The sequence below is a fragment of the Rhinatrema bivittatum genome, chromosome 4, assembly GCF_901001135.1.
Source record: "Rhinatrema bivittatum chromosome 4, aRhiBiv1.1, whole genome shotgun sequence".
In the NCBI taxonomy this organism is placed as follows: Eukaryota; Metazoa; Chordata; class Amphibia; order Gymnophiona; family Rhinatrematidae; genus Rhinatrema; species Rhinatrema bivittatum.
The window spans coordinates 147,401,958-147,414,602 of NC_042618.1; the positions used below are offsets into that span (position 1 = coordinate 147,401,958).

At 41.6% G+C, this 12,645-nt stretch overlaps 1 protein-coding gene across 1 annotated transcript in view; it reads left to right on the plus strand.

The window, feature by feature from the left end:
* Positions 1 to 11,771, plus strand: part of SRP54 (signal recognition particle 54) — a 141,061-nt gene extending 129,290 nt beyond the window's left edge. The window contains exons 14-16 of the mRNA XM_029598953.1: positions 7,509 to 7,679; positions 8,245 to 8,340; positions 11,275 to 11,771. Of these exons, the coding sequence (XP_029454813.1) occupies positions 7,509 to 7,679; positions 8,245 to 8,340; positions 11,275 to 11,366 (359 nt within the window). The 3' untranslated portion in view covers positions 11,367 to 11,771. The remainder of the gene's footprint in view (positions 1 to 7,508; positions 7,680 to 8,244; positions 8,341 to 11,274) is intronic.
* Positions 11,772 to 12,645: the final 874 nt, after the last annotated feature.

Sequence of the window (12,645 nt, forward strand, 5' to 3'; positions counted from 1 at the left end):
TGAGAAGTTCCTGTGCTAATGCCACCACATGCTTCTCCCTCCATCTAATTTATTACATTTCATGAACAGTCAGGTTCTCTCTCCTCTAGCATCAGCTGCAACAACAACAAAAAAAATCTACAAAAGAAGATATTAAGGACCAGGAAACATCTACTAATTTCCACTCTATTCAGAAAGAGACCATACTGTTCACTCCAGCCAGTAATTTGGTGGCCCAAGGCTGAGCCTTTTCAGTGCTGTTTAAGTTTGACCTTAACTCCTCTATCACTTGCTCTCTGCATATGTGGGACTGAATGTGAGGGACAGTGCTGACCTAGGTATTGCCTTAAGAGTGCTACATAGGCAGCTGCTCTCTCCAAGGTGCTACTCTCCTCTGCTTTATACATTTTTGCCCCACCCCTTCTCTGTACTCAATTTTGGTGAACGCCACAGTTTGTTTCCTGCATTTCTGCACCCACTCTGCAAAATGTCTGGTAAAAATCCCATTCCCATTTAGACTTCTTACATTTCAAATTCATGCTTTCCTTCTTCCAGTCTATTAGGCTTAACAAGCAAGCTTACTATTTCTAGCTAACTTTGCCTCCAATCCTTGCCATCTTTTTGCTACCTTTTTCTCGTTCTTCATATGGCCATTACCTCCCACCCTCCCTCCTGTCACCATCTGTAACTGACTTCTTTAATGACCAGATTCACATGATTATTCTTGAGTTCTCCAAGGACAAGCAGGAAGGTAGACCTCACCCGTGGTCAGATGGAGTCCCGATGCGGAAAACTTATGTCAAAGTTTCTAGAACTTTGACTAGGCACACTGAGCATGCCCTATACCACGTGTCCACACGGGGTCCTTCTCCAGTCTTTCTTTTTCTAGAGAGCTTTAAGCATCATGGTGTGAGTGAGCTCACTTTGGCTGTTGGCCTTGTGGAAAACTGTTTTTCTTGGGGGGGCGGGGGGGGGGGGGTTGTTTTGCAGGTATTTTTTTCTTATTCCATCTCCAGGACCCTCTTGGTGCCACCCTGAAGTGTCTCCTAGTCAAGGTTTTTGGTAATTTCGGTAAGAGAATCTCTTCAGTGGTCGGATGAGGGAAGCTGTGGCCCAACTTCGGGACCACCACAAAATCCTCCAACTCTCAACCAATACTCAGGACCTGTCCTCCTCATCCAGGAGACTGGTGAGACCAGGGCCAAAAAAGTCTTTCGCCAAAGGAAGTACAATCCTCCGCTGCCTCGCTTCAGGTAAAACCATCAGGGCTCCGCGACTGACCCAGGCAGCAGAGATTACCCAAGCCTCAGCCAGCTCCTCAGTCAACTCTGGGGACAGGGTTTTGATTGGGTCGTAGGGAGCGTAAGCCATTTGCCTATACCCAGGATGATGGATCCTCCAGTTGGGGGAAGGTTGTGGTTCTTTATGAACCAGTGGCCCAGTATAACCTCTGACCAGTGGATTTTGTCCATTGTCCATCAGGAGTGCTAATTGAACTTAGTGAATGTCCCGCCAAATTGCCCTCCATGCCCATTTTGGGGGCTGGTAGAGCATCACAAAATACTACCAGCAGAGCTCTCCTCCCTCTTAATGGCCAGAGCGGTTGAACTCGTACCACCAGGGCAACGATCGCAGATTATACTCCAGGTACTTCCTGATTCCAAAGAGAACAGGAGAACTCCATCCCATCCTAGACCTAAGGGCCTTGAACAAGTTTCTAAAAAATGAAAAGTTCAAGATGGTTTCTCTGGGCACCTTGATTCCCCTCTTGCAAAAAGGGGACTGACTGTGCTTTCTCAACCAAAAGGATGCATATACCCATATCGAGATCTTCCCTGCTCATAGGAAGTATCTGTGATTTGTGGTGGGGAAAACAGCATTTCCAGTACCGGGTGTTGCCATGTGGGCTTGTCAACCCCATGGGTCTTCACAGAATGCCTAGCCATGGTAGTGATTCACCTCCACAGGCTGAGGGTGCATGCTTTCCCGTTTCTAGACAATTGGCTGATCGAGAGCGCATCTCAGGCAGGAGCCACCAGGTCCATGCGCTTGACCATCCAGGTGTTGGAGTCACTAGGATTCGTTTTCAAATACCCATCTCAGTCTATCAGTTCAATTGGACTTAATAGGAGCCCTGCTAGACACGTCTCAGGTTAAGGCCTTCCTGCCTCACCAGAGGGCCATCACCTTGACGACCATCGAGGCAGAGATCCAACAGAGCCAGCAGGTATCGGCTATATGGCTGCAACTGAGGTTGTCACTCCCATGTCATGTTTACACATGCGCAGAGCCTAATGGACCTTAAGGTCGATTTGGCGCCAGGCCGCTCAGAGCCTCTAGGATTGAATCTGAGTCACCTCGTCTCTCCAGGACTCATTATCCTGGTGGCGAGTACTTTCAAATTTGGAACAGGGGATCTCATTTCAAAGTCCAGAGCTCCCCTGCATCAAATTTACTTCACTTACCAATACTAAATTTGTGATCGCTGAGAATTTTTGGCATAAACAAATTGCTTAACTTTCCCAGATGGCTGCCAAGTAGAAAACTACTGATCCCAAGCAATATTCATTTAGCAAAACAGCAGCGGCTCTCTAGCAAGAAGGAAGAGATGAGCATGCAGGCCAAAGATGGCGGTGACAAAGTGGCTGGGGCTTTGGCACCTGACCCAGCAATAATAACAGGCCCTCCTGATTTCCCTTCGAGGAACACGAGCTTCATGGTTGGTTTTCCAATTTGAGGGGTGGACATGAAGCAGCATAAAACAGAGCTACTGGCATCCATTGCTGAGATCCTCGAAGACTTCATGGCCCTGGGGCCCAGGGTCAATGAACTGGACCTGAGAGTGGAAAATCACAGCTCATGCCTGATTTGGGCATGCTGTATTACTAATTGCCATTCAGTGTTGTTTTATCTACATGGATGCTAAGTTCTATTCTCAGCGAAGTTTTCTATGCATATTTTGAGAAGGTTGACATACTGTTTGCAATGTAGGGGTGAATGGTTGGGAGCTGTTGTTGGTTCGATGTTTTTGTCCCCAAAGGGTAGTGGGATTCACTGGATAGGCTGGGCGAATCAGTATGGGGGTTGTGGGTTTTCTCAGGGGAAAAGTCGTATGTTCTACTTTTGTTTTTAAAGCATTGGTATGGGACCTTCTTTACTTTATGCTATCTGAGTATTTTTTTAAGCTATTCACTTTCTGTGTATTCATATCATTATGGAGTCTAAGATAGTTTTGTTGAATGTAAAAGGCTTTAACATACCGGAAGAGGTATTTACTATCCTGAGAGCTAAAAATCTATAAAGTTTCCATTGTACTACTTCAGGAAACACATCTTAGGAAAAGACACAAACATCTTTTAAATCTTCCTGATTATCCCCATAAATACTTACCTGCTAATACTAAAGGTGCCAGGTATGCTGGGGTGGGTATTCTATTCTCAGCTCACTTTGTTCATGACGTGATATTTAATCTGTCAGACCTGTTAGGCTATTACTGTTTAGTAAAACTACAGGTGGGGAGGGAGATATTCAAGATAGTGTTTATGCTCCTAATACTGCTCAGGGATCTTTCTTTCAGCTTCTTAATAAACTTTTGCTGGACAATGCTGAGGGCTCTTTGCTGATTGGTGGGGATTTCAATCTCACTAGAAATCCTAAACTTGATAATTCCTGCCTAACATCTGCCTCCTCTTCTTTACAGAGTAGTAGACAACTATCTCTACTCTTATCTAGCTGGGGTCTCGCTGATATTTGGAGGCAACTTTATCCAACCTCAAAAATGTACACTTTTTATTCCTCAAATCAGGAGAATGTGCACAGTAAATTCAATGTCCACACACAATTTTGAGTGAGGAAATGTATTCTTTTGAAACGGCAACTCCAGTGTTATAACAGGATATAATTTAAAGCGGGTCCCCTGACACAGACCCGTGTTTTGCCGCGAGGCTGCGTTGGGCGGGACAAACAATACTTTATTTCTTCTGTAACTGGTTTCACATTCATAGTCTCTGGGAGTGCCACATAGAACATACTGTCATCTCGATTATTTTTTCACTGATTCTACCTTGCAAAACCATGTTGGGGGGTGGGTATTGGAGATATCACATGGCTGGATCATACCCCTGTGTGGCTTGAAGTTAAATTTACTGATGTAGACAAGGTATCAGCTTTTGGCGTCTTAATGAAAGCCTACCAAAAGATGACTTTCTCTAAGTTTCTGGGGGAACATATTCAGTCCTATTTTCAAAATCATGCCTCCACCTCTGTGTCTAAAGAGGTTGTTTGGGATTACTCAAAGGCAGTGGCGAGGAGTGTTCTTATATCTCAAGTGACCTTTTGTAAAAAGGAAAGAAGAGAACCCGGTTAGAGTTAACTAATAAAATTTCCCAGCTCTCTTGTTTACATGTGAAATCTCAATCACTGGCTGTCTTCAAAAACCTATCTTTGGCAAGAACTGCTTTACAATCCTTAGATAATAAAAGGATATCCTGTCATCTTGCATTAGCCAAACAAGCCTACTCTGAGGGAGGCAACAAGGCTGGGCATTATTTAGCGAGAAAACTAAAAACTATTACTGCTAAAGGACCCTCAAGGGCAGTGGGTTACCGCTTCCTTAGCTATTACAGAGTGCTTCTCTACTTTTTATGCCTCTCTATAGTTTTGATGCTATGATAGATGATTTACAAATTGAGGATTATTTCTCTTCTATTTCTCTTCCCACCCTCACTAAAGAGAATTTTTAGACAGGCCTATCAGCACTGCACTGAAATCTGGAAATCCCCGGGTCTGGATGGTTTCTCTTTTGGGTTCTATAAACAGTTTTCATATATTGGCAGCTCCTCTTACAGATATGTTCAACTCTCTGAGGCAGGGGTGGGTCTTTATCACTTCATTCTAATTCTGCTGGTATTTGTCATTGCCAAACCTGGATGAGACCCTTCTCTTTGTGGGTCTTACCGACCGATTTCCTTGATTAATCTAGACCTCAAAAGTTTGGCTCGAGTTCTTGCTGAAAGATTTAACATATTTTAGTCGTCTTTAGTTCATCCTGATCAGGCAGGCTTTGTCCCTAAGCATATGGCGGCCGAAAATGTTCGTAAGATTGTTATATTATGGTGGGTCTGCAAGGAACAAATACCAACTGTCTTGCTCTCCATTGACACTGAAAAAGCCTTTGACTTAGTCCATTGGCCTTTACTTTTTAGAACTCTGGCAAAAATGAACTTTGGGCCTTTTTTCCTGCAGTGAATAAGGAAGCTATTCAAACAACCGAAGGCTAGAGTTAAGGTGAATGGTGGCTATGGAGCTAGCTTTGCCATAGGCAGGGGGCAAGAGCAGGGTGTCCATTATCTCCTTTATTATTCGCTTTATTTTTGGAGTCCTTTACCACCAGGGTCCATTATTCACGAATCAGCGGGGTTAGACTTGGATCACTTCACTTATAAACTATCATTATTTGCTGATGATATGTTCAAAGTGACTGAACCTGGTTCTTCCCTGAGGGGTATTGTGGAGGAGTTACATGCATTTGGTAGAGTTTCAGGTTTTAAAGTTAATTTTGATAAATCAGAGCTGTTAAATATTAATCTAAGCAGTGAAGAGGTTGCTGCCATCCAGCAGCACTTTCCATTTTGCTGGGCCGCCCGCTCTATTAAGTACTTAGGAGTTCAAATAAGCCCCAGTGTAAAAGCTCTTTTTTTTTTTCCTTAAATTTTAAAACCCTATTGCAGACATGCGGAAATAGCAAAGGGATACCTTTTTGTGGCCTGGACGTGTAGCTGTTATTAAAATGAATGTTCTACCCTGTTTTTCTTTTTCTTTTCTACCTTCCCCATCTTTCTCACTGCTGCAATATTGAGATCATGGCAAAAACTAATTTTTTACTTTATTTAGTGTAAGCATCCTTCACGAGTAGCTAGAATAACTTTTTCAGCCATGTCTGAGAGGTGGGTTGGGGGCTTCCCACTTGGGGTGGTACTTTGCTGCCTCCCAGCTTTGTCCCATGATTGATTTACATCGAAAGACATCTATTCCACAGTGGGTTCTTCTTGAACAAGCGATGGTAGGTGCTATGCCATTATCCACTCTTCCTTGGCAACCAAAATCCTCAAGGCGCCCAGTAGTCTGTTTTCCTTATGCCTTGCATACCACAATGAGAGTTTGGTCCCAATGGAAACGTAAGCTAGTGGGCAGTTATGCTTATTTTTTCCTCTCTCATCTTTTCCATAATACTACCTTCTCACCTGGGCTACAATCGCTGACTTTTCAGAGTTGGATGGCTGCTGGGGTCCTGTGTATTAACCACTGCTTACATCAAGGTTCTCCCCTTGTATTCCCGGCATTTCAAAATAAGTACAGTATCCCAGCTCAACATTTTCTGGCTTATGCACAGTTTCTTAGATTCCATATTGCGTAAAGGTATGCTAAGCCAGTCGAAGTCCTTGTATGAGAACTTTTATGATCAAGCTGATAGTATGCAAGGACTAATATAAAAAATTTATAATACTCTCAATGGTCGTTTTCTTGAAACCCTGAAATACATTAAAGCATGGGAATCACTTAGGTGGACCCTTAAGCGTTGAAGATTGGGAATTGATTTACACTTATGCTAGAAAATGCTCTCTCTCTGCTTCTTTACAAGAGAATTGCTATAAACCTTTTTATATATCGCTGGTATATCACCCCTGTAAAATTCATTGCATATATGCCCATGTATCAGACTCCTGTTGGAGGAAATGTTGGTACTTTCTTTCATTTATGGTGGCAATGTGAGATGGTAGTATCCTTCTGGGATCATCTTTTTCAGTGGGTTTCCCAGTCCCTAGTCATAATAGCAACTAAAGATCCGAGGTATGTTTTATTAAATATTCCTTGTCCCGGTTTAGATAAATATGCTCAACGTTTGTGTCAGCATATCTTTATTGCAGCTAGAATTGAATTGGCTTCCTTTTGGAGGTGATCTGAGACACCTCCCCCGGTTATGAAGGTTATTCATTGTTTATGTAATACTTACCATTTAGCACATCTCACTGCTATTAGACGTAATCGATCACCTGCTTTCTGAAAGACATGGGAACCATTGACTCGGTGGCTTCAAGTTTCAAAAACTTCATCACTTTCCTGAGGTATACGATATATATTTCTAGACCTGTACTTTCTCTTTGGGATGTTAATCCGAGTTTGATAATGGATTGGCCCTTTCATCGTCGTCATTATCAATGCCTTGGTTTTTACTTACTGGTATACTACTTGATGTATTTTATGATGCTGTCTAATTTTCTTGGAGAGCGTTAGGATTAAGTACTTATTTGTCTAGCTCCCATACCACTTTTGTATTTCTATATTTTACATCTGATTTATGACAAAAAAATATTGGAAGTTATATATATCTGTTTATTGTATATGCTAACTTCTAATTAAAAAAAAAAACTGAGTTCAGATCTTGCCACCTGGAGGGATTTAAGTAATAGCTGATCATCACAGACCACCATGTAGAGATGACAACCTTCTATCATTCTACCTTGTTGCAGAACTTGATAACACAGATGGTGCCAAACTCTTTAGTAAACAGCCTGGAAGAATCCAGAGAGTGGCACGGGGGTCTGGAGTTTCTACCAGGGATGTCCAAGAGCTTTTGACACAGTATACCAAATTTGCACAGATGGTGAAGAAGATGGGAGGCATCAAAGGACTTTTTAAAGGTAAAAGCAGAAATAATCAGATTTCATGTTTTAAAAGAGAACTGTTGGCTGTTTCCTGACTCCGATTCTCACTGTGCAGCTCTAATACAAATTAAATTTGGGCCTTTTTATTTTAATGCTATTAGAACCTTCATACTTCTGTCTCAGAAAATGAAATTTATACAGCTAATACAGATGCATGGAAACCAAATGGAATGTTCCTGGCAAGGCCAGTTTGGTGGGATGAAAGTGCAGTCATGTTGTTTTTTCAGGAAAAAAGTATGACTTCACCATCATATGAAATGAGGAAAAGGAAACCAAAATCTTTATTTAGGGAGATAATAGAATAGTTCAATTTTTGGATGCCACTATTTAAAGTTTCTGGTTGTGGCCAAATATTTGAAAATGCTCCCGCTTATGGGGCAGGTGAACAAGACAGTGCTATCGTGGTAGGCTTATGCTAGCAGAGGGCTTGGCTGTCTCCCCAGATGCATAACAAACAGGAAGAGAAACTAGATATGTTGCAGTGCTGGCAATACTTTGTGAAGAAATATAATTTACGCCTGAATAACATTTATTTTTCTAGGAGGTGACATGTCTAAGAATGTGAACCCATCGCAGATGGCAAAACTGAACCAGCAAATGGCTAAAATGATGGATCCCAGAGTTCTGCATCACATGGGTAGGTCTTGTTTATTTACAAGGCATGGCTTTCATTTATAGTGGGTCCTGACTATTGGATATTGCCTGGTGAAACTAAATATTGCTTTCTGTGAACTTGTAGAGTTATGTAAGATATGATATGTGTTTATTAAGCCTCCGGGATCTTTATTCTTAAAATCCTGTTTTCAGGAATTTGGTTCCTGTATACACTTAATCCACACTGGAACAAAATTTGTGCTCGCCTGTGTCTGTGTTAGTAACAACAGCAGAACAACGTAATCAGATAATAGCTTAGAAGCAGGCAAAAAAAAGTTGAGAATACCTCTTATATTTACTGAGACCAAACAACCCAGCACCAGGGGCACCTGGTACAACCTAGTGTGTTTCATACAAATGCATGTCTTTGGGGATTAGAGTATGCATTACCATGCTTAATCCAGCCAGAGCACCAAAATAAAAGCAACTTTATTCACAACAGAAATTAAAAACAATACATATTACAGCCAGTCACTAAAAATATATGTTTTTTTGGGGGGGGGGGGGGGCATTATCAGCAGATTTTATGTAAATAATTCATTAGATAGGAGTACCCTGAAATCAAATAGCAGGGCAACAAAACTTTCTTTGGAATAAAAAAATATCTTGAATACAGTAGTATATTCACATATGCTATATTTAAGGGGAAGTTTTTGGCAGTTGCAAAGTTTTTGAGTACTTTCTTAAAATGTACTTTTATATGGTATCTATATCACTTTGGATGGGGCTTAATAAAGTCTGGGGAAGTAGTTAATATTTTAAGGTCATGAACTAAATTCTCAGAGGGAAAGTACATGCATGAAAATTGCCTAGAAAAAAAGTAACTGTAGAGACTTGCATCTGCTTTTTCTGCAGCTATATTTTCCCTGCCAAATAGTTCATGTAGTTTTGAAAAGCAAAAGGGTGTGCATTGTTGCCTCCCTTGACCTAACCCTGCCTCTGAGCCATGCAGGTAGAAGTATATGTGTTAATCCCTGTGCACACTTTTACCTGTGTTCTGGGTGAGCAAGTTTCAGACAGCCTGCTTACCAGGGTAAATGCCTTTTGAAAATTGCCTTCCATATAAGTAAATTTCAGTCTGCCCAGAAACAGCTACATAAAAAGATATTAAATCACTCTATACCACCCGTTCTTTGAATCCAGAATAGGGAAAAAGAGGTGGGAATCTCCATGTATAGGTCACTAATGAGATCCATTGTTGACTACTGTGTTCAGGTCTGTTGGCTCATATGGACATTGAGAATAGAAGTGATTCAGAGAGAGGCTATTAAAATAATAGGTCTGTGACACAATCCCTATAAAGAGACTTAAGACACTCGAAATGTGCTCACTTGAGGAAAAAAGGGACAGGGCGAGATGATAGAAATCTTCAAATATTTAACAGGCTTCAGTAAGTTTGGGAAGGTGAAATTTTCCATAGAAAGGGAAATTCGGAGACAAGGGGTCTTCACCTGCAGTTGTAGGGAGGGAAGGTTCAGAAGAAATTGAAAAAAACACTTCTGAACTGAGAGGGTGCTATATGCCTTGAAGAGCCAATGGCAGAGGTCGCAGCAATCAAAATTTCATGACAGAATGTAAAGATGCTCAGGACAGATTCAACGCAGTGGTAAGTGGGTGGATAAATGGGCAACAGGGAAACAATACAAGTGGGGGTGCAGCTGTATCAGGCTTCTAAAAAGGATGGGCTAGCCTGCACTGAGTGGCTATGGTTATTACTTTAACATCAGCAATACAACTGCATCAGGCTTCCTAAAGTCTGGAGTAACATGTATCCTAACATCAAGGCGGCTGGATGCTTCAAACAGTTCTTTGTATGTTGGTGCTTTTGCCAGATGTAAGCACAGTGTAATGCACTCTGACAATTTCCTCTTAGCCCCCCACCCCCTACACATACACACTAAATACATATTGTATGGAATTGTAGTTGTCTTAATAATTACAGTGAAGATATTTTTAAACTTTTATATTTGTCTGCTGCTTCTTATGCCTGTTATCATTGGATGTGGTCCTTGTTTTGCTGTTTGTTTTAACCTGTGAACAGCACAGAAGACTAAGTTCATTTGACTGCAAGCACTCATATGGATTGAATAACAGGGGGTTTCCTGTTCATACCCCAGATCAGTCCAGACAAATAAGTTTTGCATCCCTACCAGCAGATGGAGGCAGAGAACTTAAAATCTTTGTGAGAGTGCCGCCTGCAGTCCTTCACTATTTCTCTGTGTCCAGCAGATGGTAGAGATGCAAACCTGCAGTTAAGAAAAAAAAATAAAAAGAAGGAAGGGACAGATGAAGTTAGACACTCACCAAGGTGTTAGGTTCCTTCGTGGGCTATCGCTCAGGTTGAGTTGGGTGAGCAGGGGGTTGTTACTCCCTGATCAACTTTAGCCCACAGCAGATCCAGGGGTTTTACAGCCAGGGGCCCTGGTTCCCTCTTATCCCCGAAGGCTCCTTCCCAGAGGTGTTGCCTGCAGCAGGGAAGTATTCCTTTTTTTGCTTGACTTTCTTCCTTTGCTGTGGCTTTTTTTCTTAAAAAAAAAAAATTACATTTTTCTTTCTAGTTTGATCAATGGGGCATGCCCGGGCTGGGGAAGGGAGCAGAGTAGCTCCTCCATTCGAGACTTCGGGCTGCTCGGGGAGCTGGAGGCTGCATTGGGCCATGTTCTCCTCCTCTCCTGCGTGCCATAATTGCAGAGCTTCTGTTCCTCTGCAGCAGGCCCAGCCGCGTGGAGTCAAGGTGGCTCCTACAACAATTTCCCAGCACAGGAAAGCTTCAGGCTGCGTTGGCCAGTGTTCCCCCTCCTCTCCAGAAATGCCCCTTTACATTAAAGGAACCAGATGAACACCTTGTTCTGTAAAGCCCATCTGCTGTAGCTATTTCACTTTGACTTAACACTTCTCCATATCTCCATTTTTTCAGGTGGCATGGCTGGTCTTCAGTCCATGATGAGGCAGTTTCAACAAGGTGCTGCTGGGAATATGAAAGGCATGATGGGATTCAATAACATGTAAATCCAGCACCTTAATATGGACTGACTTGGTTGAAGACACTTACCAAGGCTTTAATAGGAAGGAGTTCAGCGGTTTCTTTTGTTTACTGAAGAGGCAGAGCGGGAAAGGCAAGATGTGACCTTTCAGACTGTTCAGAAATGGTTCAGACGTTGTTCATAGTTTCCTGAAATGTTTTATTTTTGCTTAAATCGGTTCCCCTGTTTAATTTCATCTGGAAAAACCCAAGAGTTGTTTTTAAGTTTAAAAATAAAAATCATGTCAGATTTAATATTTGGAAATATTGGGTTTTAATTGTTTGTATCAATTGGCAAAACCTTATTTGTAAACCAGTGAAATCTGGACTATAGCAACATGAACTGCAACACTGTAAAAAGAAAAATAAATTTTTAAGTGGTTGTAAATTGAGGGTTCATCTTTCTGGTTTTGAAGTTCTGATTTGGAGGTCTGCATCCTGCTGTTATATAAAATAAAGTTTAAAAAATGGGTCACAGTCTGTGACTTACTCTCATAGATAGAATAGTGTTCAAGTAGTCATTGATCTCTGTGATCGTGTTTGATTACTCCACAAAGGACATCAGCATCCCACAGAGTTAAGCCTCTATATAGCTATACATAGTATGTAGAAGGTCTAGTTTCATTTGCTCTAATATTATTTCAACTGCTTCAGAGCTATCCATTTGTTATAATCCCTGAAGTATTTGTGGGTTGCAATACCTACTTATTGGCTCAACATTAGAATTATCCAATGAAGACAGTGGGTCTTAGTATTCAAGACCACAAAGCATCTTATCTTCGGAGGGCTTGTAATCACTCTAAGATGCTTCACAGCTAGCAATACACAGTATTCTAGAATAGCCTTAGGAAATCTTTCAAATGTGTAATATGCTTAGTTGTAATTGAATGGCATGGATAGGATTACTGACTGGCCGTAGAACAAAGCAGCTCCCTGGCAAATCTTATTGCTGTTACACAATGTATGCTATATGTGCAAAAAATAATTTTCTTTCAGTAATGAAACTATTGGGATTTTAAGAATGACTGACTATGCATAGTCTGTCTAGAAAATGTTTTTCTCCTAGCACAAGCAGGATGGTAGCCCTCACACATGAGTGACATTAGATGGAGCCTGGCACGGAAAAATTTTGTCAAAGTCTCTAGAAACTTTGACTGGCACACTGAGCATGCCCAGCATATCACTATCCACACGGGATACCCCTTCAGTCTCTTCTTTTCCTCGCAGCTTTCGCCTCGCAATTGTGGAGTTCTGCTCTCTTCAGAA